This window comes from Vulpes vulpes, chromosome 3 (assembly GCF_048418805.1).
Source record: "Vulpes vulpes isolate BD-2025 chromosome 3, VulVul3, whole genome shotgun sequence".
NCBI classification, from domain to species: domain Eukaryota; kingdom Metazoa; phylum Chordata; class Mammalia; order Carnivora; family Canidae; genus Vulpes; species Vulpes vulpes.
This window is the reverse complement of record NC_132782.1, coordinates 110,533,055-110,550,188: the sequence shown is the minus strand read 5'-3', so window position 1 is coordinate 110,550,188 and position 17,134 is coordinate 110,533,055. Positions and strand designations below refer to the sequence as shown.

At 46.6% G+C, this 17,134-nt stretch overlaps 1 protein-coding gene across 16 annotated transcripts in view; it reads left to right on the top strand.

Annotated features, from left to right (window-relative positions):
* The window catches only part of RBFOX1 (RNA binding fox-1 homolog 1), a 2,027,925-nt gene that overhangs the window by 600,437 nt on the left and 1,410,354 nt on the right, over positions 1-17,134 (top strand). For 6 of the 16 annotated variants that reach the window (XM_072753937.1, XM_072753941.1, XM_072753923.1 and 3 more), the window contains exon 1: positions 704-1,068. The exons of 9 other annotated variants lie outside the window; for them this stretch is intronic. Coding sequence is in view for 1 of the 7 variants with exons in the window: in XM_072753903.1 (XP_072610004.1) it covers positions 970-972 (3 nt within the window). In the remaining 6 variants the exon portion in view is untranslated. Of the gene's footprint in view, positions 1-509; positions 1,069-17,134 lie in introns of those variants that run through there. One more of the 16 variants, XM_072753903.1, reaches the window with a different exon arrangement.

Sequence of the window (17,134 nt, the reverse complement as noted above, 5' to 3'; positions counted from 1 at the left end):
GGGCCACCGGAGGGGGGACGGGGGAGGGGGAGGGGCGCTCCCGCGCGCACCGGATTATTTTTGGCTCCGCAGCCGGGGCTGCTTGCTGCCTGCCGCGCGCGCACACTCACTCTCCCTCGCACACACACTCACACACAGACACGCGCGCACACGCACATACACATGCACACATTTTCTCGCCCGCTCTCCTCTCTCTCGCCCTGTTCTCCTTTGTTTATTTTCTAATCCGCATTTCTGTTTGAAGATCTTTTCGCTCCGCACCGCCTGCGTGCAAGCGCTCCCGCGGGCGGGCTGACCGGGCGCACCCCGCTGCCCTCCATCACCCCAGCCCTCCTCCCGGTCTCCCCGAGCGCGAGCGAGCGCGGGGGTTTGAAGGTCACCTCCTTTCCAGTCCCCGTGCGAGCCGCGCCGCCGCCGCCGCCACCGCCACCGCCTCCAGCTGGAGCGGGCGCTGCCCTGAAGTGGTTCTCGCGGCCCACGGAGCCCCGGGGTCGGAACGGGTGGGAGCCCCCGGACTCGCGGAGGGGAATCCCAGCCGCTGCGCCCCGCGCCCCCCCAGGCTGTCCTCGCGCTGGGGCGGGGGCGCTCGGCCAGCCCCGGGGACAGCAGAGGCAGCTGCGGCCGGACCCACGCGTGCGCCCCCGGGACAGGAGGAGGAAGGAACGAGCGAGGCTCCCCGCATCTGGAGGGGCCGGCCGTGCGCCCCGCCCCTGCGTCCAGAGTGCCAGAACTCCGAGGCGGAGAGCGGCGGAGCGGACGGTGCCTGGGCGCGGGCGGAGCGGACGGTGCCTGGGCGCGGACGCACCTCGCGCGCCAGACGCCCCGGCCGGGGCCCCCAGGACCCGGGCTGTCCGCACCCACTGCGCCCAGCCCGCTGCCCAGCCAGGGGCGCCAGGGCGGGGCTGACCTGCCCGCGAAGTTGCGGACAGCGTGGGAGAAATCAGCACCCCCTTTCGCCCCCTCCGGCTCATGGTGAGTGTGGCCGGGGGTGCAGAGAGCGCACGGGCATTGGAGGGTCTGGGGACTCGAGCGGAGGGCGCCTGCAGCCGGGCTCGCCGCGAGTTCTAGGTAAGTCCAGGCGGAGAGTCACCGCCCCTGCGTCTCCCCTTCCCCCAAAGGGTCCCACGGGGGTGGGTGGGTGGGGAAGAGTTAGGTCCCCGAGAGCTGCCCCCCACCTCCCCCCCAAGCTCCAGGCTGGACGCGCTGGACTGGGAACTTTTTCTGTGCATTGGAGAGATCTCCGTGTAGGTCCCCGCGGGGGGCCGAGGTGCTGAGCCCCTGGTTCCCCTTCCGTCCCCTCACGCCCTGCTTTGCCCCAGGGCCCCCTTCCCGAGCGCCAGGGCCGCCTCGCCCGCCCTCCCGGGAGCGAGTCCCAGGTGCAGGGAGCGGCAGGAACCTGCCTGCGCACTTTGCGTGGTGTCCCCAGCCGGCGCGCCCCAGGTCGCTGCCTCCTCCACCGCCCTTCTGGGGTCTGAGGGAGGAGGCGCTTCGGTGGCCCGCGGGGTGGGGGTGGGGGTTCAGAGGCGCGGAAGCCCCTAGGGGAGGCGAGACCGGGAGGGTCGCTGATCCCGAGGGAGAGCCTCGGGGTTTTTGGTAGTGGCCTAAACGGCCCCTGGGATGTCGCTGCGCGCTCAACCCTGGGGAAGGGGGGCAGCCTGGGAGCTCGGGACTTGTAAACTCCTGCCGCACCCCTTAGGTCCTCCGACGTCTGTGATCACTCAACCCGGGGTGTGCGGTTGCGGGAGGGGAGGACCCCCCGGCGGTGGTGCATCCAGCGGTGTGGGAGCGCAGGGCGGGGGGGGGGGGGGGGAGGGGGGTCGCCCCCTTTCCGCTCCAGTTTCTCCGCTCCAGGGATGGAGGTGAGGGCGGGGTTAGCGGGGCTTTGTTTCCACATCCCTGCCCCCCGGGGGACCACCTGGCAGGGATGCTCCTCGAGCCTCCAAGGCTCTAGGCGCTGGGGACCAGGTGTCACAGAGAGCCTGGAAGCTACCTGCGGAGGAAGGCAGGAGGAGACCCGGACACCCCACCCACCCCACCCCACTCCACCCCACCCCCGGCCCGGGAATTGCCAACTCCATTCCCTGCCGCCAGGGAGCTGGGGACCCTTCACTGTGCTCCGGCAGGGGGGGGGGGGCAGGGTGCACCTGCCTCCCCAGGAGCGTGTATGGGCAGGGCTGCTCACGTGCTAGGAAATCCGTGCCTGGCGCTGTAGGGGATTGGCACCCAACCGCGGGTCTTCTCAGTGGAACTTGGAAAGAAGTGGGGGAGGTGTTGCGGAATAGCTTTGGGCTGAAATATGATGCGCCATAACTTGAGTTTTATTCTGTAACACTAATGATTATTTATTTACTTACTTATTAATTTAAACCCAGTGCGCCCCAGCTGGTGATCCCTTCTAACCCCTGTCCTAGTTCATCTACTTTCCATTTCCCATTTATCTTCTTCAGGGGAGGAAGAGAGAGAGAAAGAGAGAGAATGAACCTGAATCCTTTCAATTTTTAAGTGACCACAGAGGGCCTGGCTGGAGACACAGGCAGATTTATTTTTGGCCAAGGTCTTTTTTTCTTCAGAGGCAGAGGACCCGGGGCCTTTAAAGGGTAAAGGTGGCTCTGGCCTCTGGCAGGGGTTGTGCTGGCAAACAATGGGGCTGACTTCAAACCTTTCTGCTTTTTGAGGGAAGCACTGGGTCTGGAGGACTGGGTTTTCCCTAAGTTAACTCATGGTTGGCTTGGGTTAGGAAGAAATAGGAAAAGAAAAGGAAAATTGGTAGTTTTCCGGAGTATTTTAAGGTTTCTAGAGAGTAGAGCTTTATGGTGGAGAAAAGTACAGCCTGCCCCCACCTGCTAGCTGTGTGACCTTGGGTAGGTTACTTAACCTCTCCGTGCCTCAGTTTGTTTACCTATTAAATGGGAATTTCAGCGGCAGTATTGACCCCAGAGGGCTTGAGGGAGAATTAGATAAAACAATAAACATTTGGAACAAGGTCTGGCACATGGTAAGTACCTGCATAATGTTAGTTTTTTTTTTTCTTAATCAAGTAGATTACTCCATATTTTCAGCATTATGACACCTGGTGGGATAGAAGGGGCAGGCATTTTCCCTGACATACACACATACACACTTTTCCTTAACAGATGACATGGAAACAAAAAGGGAGGTTAATCATAAAGAGAGGTTGCTCAGCAGAAGCCTCAGTCTCTCTGAGATAAAGTCTCCTCTTCTGTTCCCTCTCCTTTAAGGAGGGTCAGAGACAGGCAGCCCATCCCAGACAGGCCGGGATGCAGCTTGGTGAACTTTGATGCCATCCTCAACAAACACAGATGCCCTGAAATTAAGTTTTTGTAGCATTTGTACATTTCTTCTAATCAAGAGAAAGGCCTGCTTCTCCTTAGCCTCCTGGGATGGAAGCGTCTTCTCAGTAAATCTTACTTTCCTCAGAATACACTGTCTTTTTAACATCACCCTGCGATCCCAGAGTTTTCCACTCAGAAACAAGCCAAAACGTGGGTCTGAGCAGATTTTTCCTCCTGGAATTGACCCACTCTGCTCTATTTTCTCTTCATGATAATTGATGCTATTTTTTTACCTACTCCTCTAAGGTCTGAGCACAGGCCTTTCAGACATCCTCATGTCTCTGATGACTTTTTTTTTTTTTTTAAAGTTAAACCTTTTCAGTTCAAGTCATACCAAATCATTATAGTTTATAAAATCCCTTTCAGATAAAGTTTTTTTTTTTGCACCCAGAAAATTGGGTCTGCTCTGTATAAATATGTCTGGCATTTCACCTTTCCAAAAATTAGACCATTTTATTTGCATCCTTTAAGCTGATGTGTGGAGTAATGAACACATTCCAAGAGGGAAATCGGATCTGACACAGAAAATACTTTGGGGACGCAGCGATTTCCCAGTGGCGTGTATGAAGACTATTGAAATCCAAGTGCATTTGCTCTGAAGGACACAGGGCAGCCAGTGCCGCCTTCGCCACCCAGCGTGAGAGTTACAAAGTAAGCACGCTCCACAAACTAATATGGGTGGACTTTCCTAAAATCATCCGGTAATTTGTCACATGCACATTTCCCCATCTTGCCTGAGAGAAAACTTTGTTATACTAAAGACCTCAAACATGGAGACGATGTTTTTAAAAGGAGTCTTGTGGCTCTCCCTAATGCCTACCTCCATTATTTAAAATACTGCCTCAGGGCACACGTATAAATATTAAAACTTTAATTAAAGAATCAATCAGTGAGGGAGCTACAAAATGAGGGGCACCCAGCCACGTTCAGGTTACTTCAACAGAACATGGCTCTCTAGATTGTAAGGTCCGAGGGGTCTGATGGAAATGACACATGGAGTTTTAAGGAGAGACCATCATGTTTTATATCTAGAGTTGCTCTGAGCACCATCATTCCCCTTGGTTTGTTACTGGTCACTAGACACAGGAGATGGGGGGGGGGGTGTGTTCCCTGCTACTACTGATGAGTGTGTCTGCGTAGGGGAAGGAGTGCCTGATGAAATGCCGCGCATCAGACATTCTGCTCAGGGAGCGAGGCCAACAAGAATGTTGTTCTTTGGGGGCTTTTATTGTCATGAGGAAAGCCAGGCAAAAAGCAAATGATGGAAATGTGTTTTTGTAAGGATGATGACAAGGAATACAAAAATTATAATATGATAGTATGGTAGAGAGTGACTTGGAAGGGCTTTCCAAGGGAGAGAGATTTGAGTGGAGGTATAAATGAAAAGAAGTAACTACTATGGCTTAAGCTATACATTCATCCAGTGAGTATTTATGGAGCATCTCCTATGTGCCAACCACGGTTGAAAGCACTTGAAATACACCATGATCAGTATATAAAGATACTCCTGTCGTGATGGAGTTTCCAGTCTAGGATAGTGAACCACATGAAGAAAATTTCAGAGACAGGGAATAGTAAGTGTGCAAGGCCCTGAGGCAGAAGCAATGATAATATTATATAGACGAAGTGGACTTGTGTAAGTAGGTCCTTGAGCTTTGGTAGGGGGTCCGGATATTATTCCAGTGGGAAATCATTGGAAGGTTCAATGCAGAGAAAGGCCATGATACATTTATGGCTTAAACATTGAGGAAAACACAGACGTTTCTGAGAAGAATAAATAAACAAGCGTGCTTTCCTGGCCAGCCAGCTTTTGTGTCAAAGTTCAGATTCATCTTTAGATTTGGCCTATAGACTTCCCGGTATCTGGAAGGGTCAGCCCCACAACATCTAAGAAATTAAACTTTGCTTTATCCCCCTCTCCTTTGGGAGAACAAAGGCTTCCCTTTGAGGGGAAAGATTAGTTTAGAGGGAAAAAAATAAAACCCCTTAGGTTTCTCAGTAGTACTCGTTATGTGTGGGTGCAACACCGAGCCAACGTCTGTATACCTTGTCCAGCTTAGTTCTTTCTGCCTTTGGATAGGGACACTCCACCACCCCCTTCCTCATCCCACAACCCGCATCTTCTCAGTGGCTTGGTGGCATCTCTCCTGCACACAGATCCCCTTCATCGATCATCTATCCCAGTAGGTTTCCTTTCAGATTGTGGCCACGTGTCTCTCCCTGCACTGGTGGGTGAGATGTGGGATACTGACAGGAGGATGGGTGTTGCTTTCTGAGAGCTCTGAGTACAGCCGACCTCACCCATCTTCGAGGCTCTCCTGGCTTTGGGAGGTGGAGGTGTGGTGGGATGGAGAGTTTGGACATCCAGAACTTTCTTCCCACATTGGGACCTAACACCTGTCTGTCCCTTATGCACAACCCTGGAATCCTGTCAGTGTCTGTTAGATATGCTGTGACAATAAGAAGGGTATATGTTTTGAACACTTCCTACACAGTACAAGCTGTGCTAAGTACTCTGCTTGCATTGCTACGGACTGAGCTGTGTTTTTCTGGCACATGATCATCTCCCTCCCTCACATTTTACCTTGTTCACTCCCCAGTCATCCATCAAAAGTCCCTTGCTCAGGGGAATCCTCCCTCTTTCCCTGTGTGGATTCTCCTTCCTAACAGTTATCCCAGGGGCAGCTTTCTGTGTACCCGAGTGATCCGTTTTATCTCTTTCTCTTACTGTACTGAATGGTAAACTCCAGGCGGGCCAGGCACACACCTCATTCAGACCTCACTGCATCCTCAGCATCTAGCCTGGTGTGTGGCACAGCGTAGATGCTTGATATGGAAATGAGGCATTATTCTATTTGATGCATCTAACACATCTTGAGATGGATTCTCTTCATATCTCCCATTTTGTGATAGATGGCAAGGTATAGGCCAGGCTAAAGCAATTTGTCTCGGGACACCACAGCAGGTAAATGGCATACCCAGGACTTTGAACCTGATGGTCTGAGTCTGTAGCCCATGATACTAATCACTGCATGCTCTGCCTCCTTTCCTGCCTTTCTTTGTGAGATGCTAGGGAGGGAGGAGGTGGTGCAGTGCACAGGTTAGGGGCCTTGCTGTTTAGCTTGAGTTGCTCTGAGAAGTGATGCTGGGTCAATCAGAGGGACAAAAAGAAATCAGGGCACCCGTTTCCATTTGCCACAATGTTTCTTTTTTGTTGTATAAGAGTGGCCTGCATTGGTGTCCTCTCTTTCTTACTTTGCTATTCCTTTCCTTGGATCCTGAGAACTCTGGGCTGCCCACAGCACCTCTTCCCCCCGTCCTCAGGCTCAGGCTTTCAGCATGATTTTGCAGGGAGTCTTGGACCAGCTCTCTGGCTACAGGCAGTCCCGGAGTATAATACACTCAAGGCTGGCAGTGCTCTGACAACCACTCAGCCCAGCATGCAAACCGCTGTTCGCTCCACCAAAGCAGGATCACCCTGTCGTCTGAGTCAGCTCCCCTTTCATTTCTTCTGAGAACAAAATTAGACCTTTGCCAACATAATAGATAAACTTGTGTAATCACCTTGCTCGTTGCCAGGCTTGTTTTTTTCTCAATTTTCCCCTTTCGTGAATTTTAGAACACAGAGTCAGAGATGAGGGCATGGACTTTGGTGTTCGATATTGTCTTTTTTGTACCATCATCCATTCCATGATAGGTACCACCTTGCTGGAAGCACCTTCTGTGCTAGGGCTTCACACACTGCATTTCATCAACGCTTTATTGCAAGACCTTTATTATTTCCATTTTTCAGGGAGGGGAGCCGAGATCCAACAAATAAGTTGCAGACTCAGGGAGTTGCTTCTGGAGTCCTTCGCTTATCTCTTCCACCGAGCACTGAGATGGTGTGCTGGGTGCTAAGAGGCATAGCAGAGGAACTGTTACAGGATGCTCGGGAGGTAGGAGGCAGTGGAGGGCAGTGGTTAGGATTTTAGAATCACACTGTCTGGCATCATTTCCTAGCTTTCTCCCATTCTAGCTCCAAGACCTTTGGCTTTAATTAACCTCTCTGTGCCTCAGTATCCCCCTGTACATGAAGGTAAGAATCATCCCTACACTGCAGGGTCAGTTTAGGAGGGATTGATCAACCTTCAGCAAAGGGCCTGGCACATAGTGTGTGTTTAGTAGGGGTGCTTGCTATGATAATAGTGGCAATTGTTATTGTCATTTAATAATAATGATATCATTATTATCATTACTGCTGCTACTAGAATTTCACAGTTCCTCTAGGCAGCAAATTGGCTCCGAAATGTGATTCCTTCATTTTCCTTTTGACTGTAACCGAGATGATAAATTGAGAGTGAAGGGGAGGAACCCAGCATAGCTGCAAATGTATACTTGAAGGAGTTGACAGACTGGAGTGGCTGTATGGAGTCCTGCCTGCAGAGGACTGCTGACAGCGGCCATATGCATGAGCTCTGATTGATTGGCAGAGAGAAACACTAATTTATTAGACTCGTTATGAGAAGTGACAGAGCGGGGAATCGAGAGGCTGATTCAGCAACAGTGGCCCTAGCTAGATCCCAGTGGTGCTCACTGTGTGTCTCTTTCCCTTGGGACACGACCTCTGTCTTAATCCTGGGGTCACTGCTTGTATTCTAGAGTGAGTCTCCTAATGAGGCCCCAGGAATGAGCTGGTCCCCCTTATGTGTCTCTGAAGGGAAGGCTAGCCTGTGGCATGGCTCACGGCCCCAGCGTTGTAAAGTACACATCTATTCCTTTGGTTGTCTTAGAAAGTGGAGTCCAGGTTAGGCTGCTGCTGATTGCAAAGGCTGATAATGGAGAGCTCTCGTGCAGAAATTCCCCCAAGGGAAAGAAAATCGTCCTCGTTTGCACAGGTCGGGGGGATTTCATGAGTTTCCTTGGAAAGAATAGAGAGGGCAATTGATACCTGCCTTTAAGAACAGGGGGCTCTAAAAAAAATAAATTAATAAAATAAATAATTAATTGATTAATTTAAAAAAAGTAACAGCTTCTCATTTCTGATCTGGGGAATTTGGTCAGTTTGAATTGTAATAAGTAGGATGCTAAAGAGATGAGAGCCCATTGGCCTAAGCTAATAGAGTTACTTAGGAGTCAGAGAAGCTTTGAATGACGGATCTCCCTGAGAGCAAAAGGTGTGAGACGACATAGGTTTGGAACCAGGCATACCTAATTCTTTTGAGTCCAAATTCTGCCACTTCCTAGCTGTGTGACCTTGGACCACTCACTGAGGCTCCATGTCTCTGTCTATTGAAGGATGGATGATTCTACCTCTATCACTGAGAATTGGTGCTCCAGAGTGGGGCAGGTTAAGCAGTGATCCTAGAGCCACCTCAGAGTAGACCCACCTCGTGTGTTCACTGACCTATAGCATTCAGACAAGAGCTTTCCCTCCAAGAACTGCTCAAAGTCTAGCCTGTTTGAATTTCCAGTCATCTTTGGAAGTACCTAATGAGGATGAGGAACCATTTACCACCACTCCATAAATAGAGTTCTACTGAATTGTGCTTTCCTGCTCTTGGCTTGTAATGAGAGATAGTCTAATAAAGCCATTTAATCTCATGTTTAAAGAGATAGATATTATGTATACACACAGAAAAAGAATAGATGGTTTGAACTCATGTTTTAGAGGGGTTACAGCAGAGTCGCTCAAATTGAAAAGAACATAGCATCATTGAAGACAAATGAGAGGAACCAAGACAGACAGCGAGCTCCAAAGAACTGATGCTTCTGGGGCACCTGGGTGGCTCAGTCTGTTAGGCGTCTGCCTTCAGCACAGGTTGTGATCCCTGGGTCAGGCTCCCTGCTGGCTTGTTCTTTCTCTCCTCTTTCTTTCTCTCAATAAATCTAAAAAAAAAAAAAAAAAAAAAGAACTGGCACTTCCTGCTGCTATTTGCTGTGATGAGTTTTCTGAGGACTCTGTTGGCTGTCACTGTATTATCTCTCGTTTCAGGATCAGAAAGCATTTTCCTTTCCTAAGAGATTGATTAGTACTTATGTCCTAGTCACTCTTATGTGGAACAACGGATCATGCGTTCCTTTTTCACAAAGCCAGCCAGGAAGCTCAGAGCTGATTTTAGAGTCCAGTCTTGATGGTAAATAGGATTTGCTAGCCTATCCTTTGCATATTAACCTAACTGTCAAGTCTATTTTACTTCTCTGCCTTTATTTTAATTTTCACGTTTTCTTGCAGTGTTTCTTGTATGTTTTAAAAAATGTTCAAAGAAATAGTCTTTGCAAGTGTTAATCTTAAAAATAAAACAGGTTTTACCAGCAAAAAGAGGTTTGTCTAGGAATAGCAGAGAATTGCAATTTGGGACATGCAAGCTATGACACAATCATAGGCAAGTCCCACAGACAAAGGAGAGGAATGTTATGGAGGAGGAAGTTAGAAGGGGTTGTTTTGAACAAAAGTCCATTGGAGAAAAGGAAGAGTTTAGAAGATGCCATCCCAGTAGCTAAGTTTGCAGGGGTAGAGGTTGCTTGTAGGAGATGCAATGTGCATCGTTCCCTATTGGAGTCTGTAATTGATGGTTCTTTCCTTTTGACACTTCTGCAGGGGCCTGTACTTTTAAGCTCTTCCTGTAATGGATGTTGGGTGATAGATCTCTCTCTCTCTTCCCACCTCCCCTTCTGTCCTCCTGATTCCAGTTTATTGAGGTTTCCCTTTATTAATTTTCACACAAAAGAAATATTTGTAAGATAGGTCGAAGTTAAAAGAAGCAAATAAATAAATTACAGTCCTTTAAAACACCAGGAATCAGAGTACCTGGGTGGCTTAGTGGTTAAACATCTGCCTCTGGCTCAGGTCATGATCCTGGGGTCCTGGGATAGAGTTCCGCAACAGGCTTCCTGTGGGGAGCCTGCTTCTCTCTCTGTGTACGTCTCTGCCTCTCTCTCTCTCTGTGAGAGACACAGAAATTCTGTGTCTCTCATGGATAAATAAAGATTTATTAAAATCTTAAACAAACAAGCAAAACAAAACACCAGGAACCCCTAGAAATAGGGCAATACAGTGCCATGCTTGGTATCCTGAGCAATGTCTGAAGTGAAGGAGTATTATTTTCAGTCCCAGCAGTGCAGATAGATATGCTTTCTTGTTTTCTCCCATTTTTTTTCTTTTTATTAGATTTAATTTAATTTTTAAAAGATTTTTATTTATTTACTCATGAGAGACAGAGAGAGAAGGCAGAGACACAGGCAGAGAGAGAAGCAGGTTCCCTGCAGGGAGCCCGATGTGGGACCCAATCCCGGAACTCCGGGATCACGCCCTGAGCTGAAGGCAAACACTCAACTGCTGAGCCACCCAGGTGTCCCAATTTAATTTTATTTTTAAAAATGATTTTATTTATACATTTGAAAAAGAGCAAGAGAGCACAAGTAGGAGGAAGGGCAGAGGGAGAGGGAGAAGCAGGCTTTCCCCTCAGCAGGGAGCCCAATGTGATGTGGGGCTCAATCCTAGCACCCTGGGATCATGACTTGAACCGAAAGCAGATGCTTGGCTGATTGAGCCACCCAGGTGCTCCCCATTTTTTCTTTTTAAAAATTGTTTCCCTGGAGCATTACTTATGACACATAGGATCACTTTTATGGGGTCCATTGCCTTTTTGATGTGTTTGGTGAACATTTTCAGACCTGTGCTCTGTGTTAGGCACTGTGCTGTGCACTGGGAATACTGTATTGGGGTGACATATTGACCAAGACCAACAAGGTCTATATGACTCGTGAAGCTTATTGTCTCGTTGGAGAGGCCAACAGAAACATGAAAAGATATAGGTGGATAACATATTTATCTATTGTTAAGTATTGTAAGACAGAAACAAAAGAGAACAACATAATAAAAGGGTGGATGGCTACATTATGCAGGAGGGTGAGGGACCGTTTCTCCAGGAGGAGACATTCGAGGTGATATTTAAGCTTATACCTGGGGAATGAGAAGGACCAAGTTCTGTAAAGAGAATTGATGGAGACAGGGGAGGAGGCCATGGTGAGCACCAGTGTGTTCAGGTCGGAGAGCACTCTGCGTGCCGTGAAAACTGCGACAGGGCCCCTGTGCTGGGAAGAGCTCAGGCAAGTGAGTAGATATAGCCGGAGAAGCTGCAGAGGCCAGAACAGCAACCTGTTCTTGAGACCCAGTGTTCTTTTTCTCTGAAATGGGTAAGCTCTCTGTCACATTACTCAGAGATGTATTAAAGATGAGAACAGCTCTGAGGGTGAGGGAGTAACTGCTGGGAACACTTAGGTGATGAAGGCTCTGTGTGCGGGTTGCAGGAGGACTAGAGGGAACAAAGGTGAGCGTGTTGGTGCTGATGGTGGGCCCTGACTTCTGAACCCGCCAGGAGAGGGAAGCAGAGTCCGTTGGGCATTGTGTGTATCCCGGCTCCAGGGCATAGCTCTGTTTAGACTTGAGTCCTCCCCGCACCAGTGCTTGTTCAGCCTTGTTCAGCCAGGGACAACCTCTGACTGAGGAGGTGGAGCCAGTCCCCAGCTCTCGGAACATTATCTTCCAGGAAGTCTAATGAGAAAATGGAGTTTCTTTGCTCTCTTTAGACCACCCTTTGGTTGCCCCCTCATTGGCTCCATGTCACTAACGGAGATTAAAACCCATGGGGTAAACCTTCTGGGACTTGAGCGTTTTGGAATCTCATTCCAAGTCTTTTGTTAGCAGAGATCCTTTTGCTTCTTTTCTAAAGTTAACATTTTCAGTGCCCTCCCTTTTTAGTCACGTGTTTGGTTGTGCCACTTCTTGGGTTCTGAGAGCTCTGAATGAACATTCGGTTAGTTCTATGTTGCTTGCTCTTCCACTGTAGATAGAGGCCATTGCCCTGTGCCCCTCCTTTGTTCACTGTTTGGAGACTAGGATTGGTGAAATTCCCTTTTGTAGAAATAAAATCAGGGGAAGCAGCTTGCAAATTTAAATTGCCTCCAGTCTAACTCTTCTACATATATATATATATATATATATATATATATATTAAAAAAAGTAACATTATTCACTCCCTAGAGCTGCAGACTGCTTTATGAAAAGAAGGGAGGGAGCCCACTCCAGGGGAAAGAGCCTCTTGGGCTTTCATTCTATGATGGTCTTCTCTTTACATAATTTTGGGGAGCATATTGGGGGAATATTCATTTTGCTATGCCACAAATGTGCCTCAGTGCCCGAGAATAAATGGAAAGCACTGTCTGGAACAAATGCTTGTCTTAAAAACAGTTTATGAAATGCCAGCAGATGTCAGTGTGCCCTTGCCATTTAATTTTTTTTCCCTTTTAACTTGTAAAAGCAACATTAATTATTTTCAGTAGTTAGAAAAAACAAAACAAAACAAAAAGCATATTCTCATACAGTTATCAATTAAGACACCATGAAGCAACATTTTTTTTTTTTTTAAGGTCTGAGAGGGAGACCAGCAAAACTCATTTCATAAGGTGAATCCTCTAACTCATCTGTGTAATATAATTTCGTCTTTTCCCAGAATGGTGGTTTCAAAATTCAAAGCCTAGTGTAGATTTTATTTTTTTCCCCTTCCCTCCAAGCCATTGTTCAGAAACTAATAATAGCCCAGGATCCAGCTCAGCTTCTGAGAACCAACTGGCTCTGCTAATTGATACAGCTCTTCATTCAAAAGCTGGAGTTTGCAAAGGGGGGTGAAGGGAAAGGTTGGGTATAGTCTCAGAATTTGTCATCTGAGTTATAATGAGAACCTCTTGCAGTTTTTGTTGTTGTGGGCACAACAAACTAACTAGGAGATAATAGGTCAGTTCCTCTGCAGACATTTTTGGATTAAAAGTTTGAGGGCATTTATACAAAAAAGATTTGACCAAATGATTTAAAATTACTCATTTTTAGGCAAGGGATGATTTGCTGAGCATTTACAAAAGTCAAGTGCAAAAGAAATAGACTGGTTTTGAGGCAGGAAATGTTGTACTTAACAGGGCATAGTTGATGCTTCACTTTATTAATAGTTTAGATTAAAATGGCACAATACAAAAAAATGCGAGAATATGCTATGAAAAATATATATGCCCTTCTCCTTGACCCTCCTCTCACCAGACACAACAACTATTACGATTTCTCATGTATCCTGTCATATCTATTATGCGGATACACAGATTTAAACCAATAAAAGACAACATAGGCTATGCATAGTTTGCTCTTATTTTTTTTTTAATTTAAAGATATATTTTAGGGATTATTCCATCGCCATACATATATCTCTTCTCCATTTTGTTAGTGGATATAGTATTCCATTGCCGTATTTACCCTCCATTATTTAATGGGTTTCCTTTTGCTGGATGTTTACATTATTTCCAATGTTTCATTATTTCTTAAAAGATTTATTTATTTATTTATTTAGAGAGAGAGAGTACCCATGTGGATCCATGCATGGGAAAGGGCACAGGGAGAAGGAGAAGGAGAGAAGCAGACTCCCTGCTGTGATTAGAGATCAATGTGGGGCTGCATGTGGGGCTCAATGGGGAACTCCATGGGAGGCTTGGTCTCAGGACCCTGAAATCACCACCCTAGCCGAAACCAAGAGTCAGATGCTCAACTGACTGAGCCACCCAGGTGCCCCTCCAATATTTCATTATTAAACAGCTACATTGAACATTCTTGACAGCCACCATCTCCTACACATGTAAGTTGGTCTATAAGATAAATCCACAGAGTGCAATTGCTAGGTCAAAGGAGATGTGCCTTTAAGGTTTAGAAACATACCAAATCTGACGCTTTGGCTAAAATGTGCCCTCGTATCTTGGTGGGTGAATGGAGTTTAGAGGAAGCCATGTGATGGTTCTGGTTCTGATTTTGTGGCCATGGTGCCACGCATGTGGCTGCTCTTACACGTTGTTTACCTGACGGGATATTTTGAGGTTCTTGTTATTCCTGTTTTTTGCTAACACTTTCCATCTGCCAGGTACTTTGTTAAGAGATTTAATTACATTTTCACATTTGGTCCTGTGGAGTAGACCCTGCTGTCATCCCTATTGTAGAGATGAGGGACGTGAGGGCTGAGAAAGGTCAAGTGCTTTGCTTAGGGTCCTATGGTTGGTGGTCAGGTGGGTGGTTTCATACTCAGAGCCCCCAAGTCTAAACACAGTGTGCTGCAGTGTATTTTGAACAGTGGAGAACATATTGTTGACTTGTACCAGGATTTAACCTTGACACTATTTCACTATTGGCATTTCACTTTGGGTAGTTCTCTGTAATGGGGGGAGACTGTCTTGTGCTTTTATAGGATGGAGAGCAGCATCCTTGGTCTCGACCTTTTAGATGCCCATAGCACCCCCTCCTCCCATGGTGGCAATCAAAAAATGTCTCCAGGCAGTGGTACATGTCCCTGGAGTCAGGGTATTGTCCCCATTTGGAAACCACTGACTTAAAAAGTAAATGTACTCTGGGGATGTAGATTGTAACACTAGGGACATGGATTTGAGGAGACATAATGGTGACTGATGTCAGAGCGTCTTCCATTCAGTTGTCCCTGCTCAGGGACACCCATGTTTGTCCTACCCATGGTAGAGCAGCTGAGCTGCCCCTCACTTCAAACACCAGTCAAGGAAGAAACAGAAGGGTATGCTTAAGCCACTGTCATGCTCCACTCAGGTCATAGCCACGTTCCCCAACAGGACTTTGTCTTTTAACATGTAGTTTAGAAACATCCATGAAAGATTGCTTGGTAAAACAGACTTTTAAAAAATCATGCTCTCAAGTACAGCCCAGCTTATATATCATACAGTCTTTCTATTTGTGCTTTTCCATTCAGTAACGTTCTACATCAGAATGGCAAGCATGAGGCCTGTGACAGCACCCCCCGTATGTACACATGGCAGACATTGATAATCAATTCCTTCCCCCTCATCAGATACACTTCCTTAGAATCCTCAATACATCACTTTAGGCATATATACTATCAGCCAATTGGAATTACTATGTGAAATGAAATTTATTTGCCACCCCTATTACACGGTGCCTTTTTGGCCGAGAAGAAGGATTACGCCCTCCAAAGAGGCAGGCTTATCATGAGGTATTAGCTTATTTTTCAGTTACTCTGAAAAAAGTACTTGATGGATATGAAGAAATGTCTATTCTTAAGGCATTTAGAATTAATATCCTATTTTATAAGAATAATTGGGCAGCTGGGAGTCCATCTATATCCCGGGCATTTTACATATGCTGCCCCTCCTGCTGATTGTTGTTTGTATTATAGCATCCTTCTCTCCCCCACCAAAAATTGTCCCCTACCTTTAAAGCTCCATGAAGCAGCCAACCGAGGGCGAAGTGAAATGCTTTGTATACAGTGAGAACCGAGACAATTCCCTTAGCAAAGGACATTCAGAAGCTGTGGGATATTACTGGAACTGTGTCACTTCCCAGCATGGTGCATGTGTGGAAACCTTATAGGAGCAAAAGGACTGGACCGTCCAAGACTTCCACAAGTAAAGCCTGATTTACAAAGGCACTGAGGTCACGTTGCTCTGGGAGGGAAACCTATATTTAGTTTTTGAAAATGCTTTTGCGTGGTATCTTACAACCATCCCTTCAAGAAAAATTTTTTACTTTTTTACTTTTTTGGGGAGATGACAGGGTTTCCCCACAGAATTGCTTGTGTACATTTAATAACTTAAATAAACTACATATAAATACTCATCACTGGTATAGATCGTAACTAATCTCCTGTTTCTGATCCTAGGAAAACAGGTAAAAATAATTCTAGGAGATGAAAGCCCTGGGTCAGAGGGCATCTGTTTCCTTTTTTGGGACTGATAAGAATGTTTCTCCACTTAGAGATGGTTTAGTCTCTGCAAGATAGGGATAAATAAGACAAATTATTGTCTCATGTTTCCTATTCTGAGACAAGAATTAAGAATGTGGGGGCCACTGATGGGCCTGTAGTGGCTTACTGAAATTGTTTTCCAAACAGTAAGAATGAATATTTTTATCTGGCCGTGAAAACCATAGGTTTAATTTTTAAATCAGATTCTCAGAGGGCTGTGGCACACAAAGAAAATTAGGAGCCCACCTTTTTAGAACAATAACTGTCACACCTATTTTACCATGACCTGATTAGGCAGGGAAAATGAACCTTTCACTCCACCTGTTTTAACTTTGTGGTTGAGATTCGGGTACAGAGATGATGGGGAAGGGCAAAGAATTCAGCGGTAATGTTGAAGATTCACGAAGCAACTGTATTTGGAGAGAGATGTATACCTCTCATTTAGCAGAGGGAATAATTTAAACCTCAACCTCTGTCTGTCTTAAATTATTGAGAAATCATCAGCCAAAAATACAGTTAATACTGAGGTGATATCTAAAACACCCATAAGAAGGTGCCTGTGTGGCCCAGTTGGTTGAGTGGCCAACTCTTGATTTCAGCTCAGGTCATGATCTCAAGGTCTTGGGATCGAGCCCCATGTCTGACTCTACATTCAGTAGGGAATCTGCTTGAAATTCTCTTTCTCCCTTTCCCTCTCTCTCTCTCTCTCTCAAAATAAATAAATCTTAAAAAAGAAAACATCCATAAGACCCATAGCAACAATGTCATACAGAGCTAGATGTCAGAGTACTAACAGCTTTTTACCATTGCTATGCTGTTCAAGAAGCCAACGTAGGCAAGAGGAATGAAATATTTTGTTGTTGTTGGAATTATTTTAGATTTGGTATATTATCCAAGGATATATATGAGTCATTGTTCTTTATATTTTGATTTTCCTTTTAACATTTGCATATCCCATGATAAAAAAAATCATAAATTGGGAGT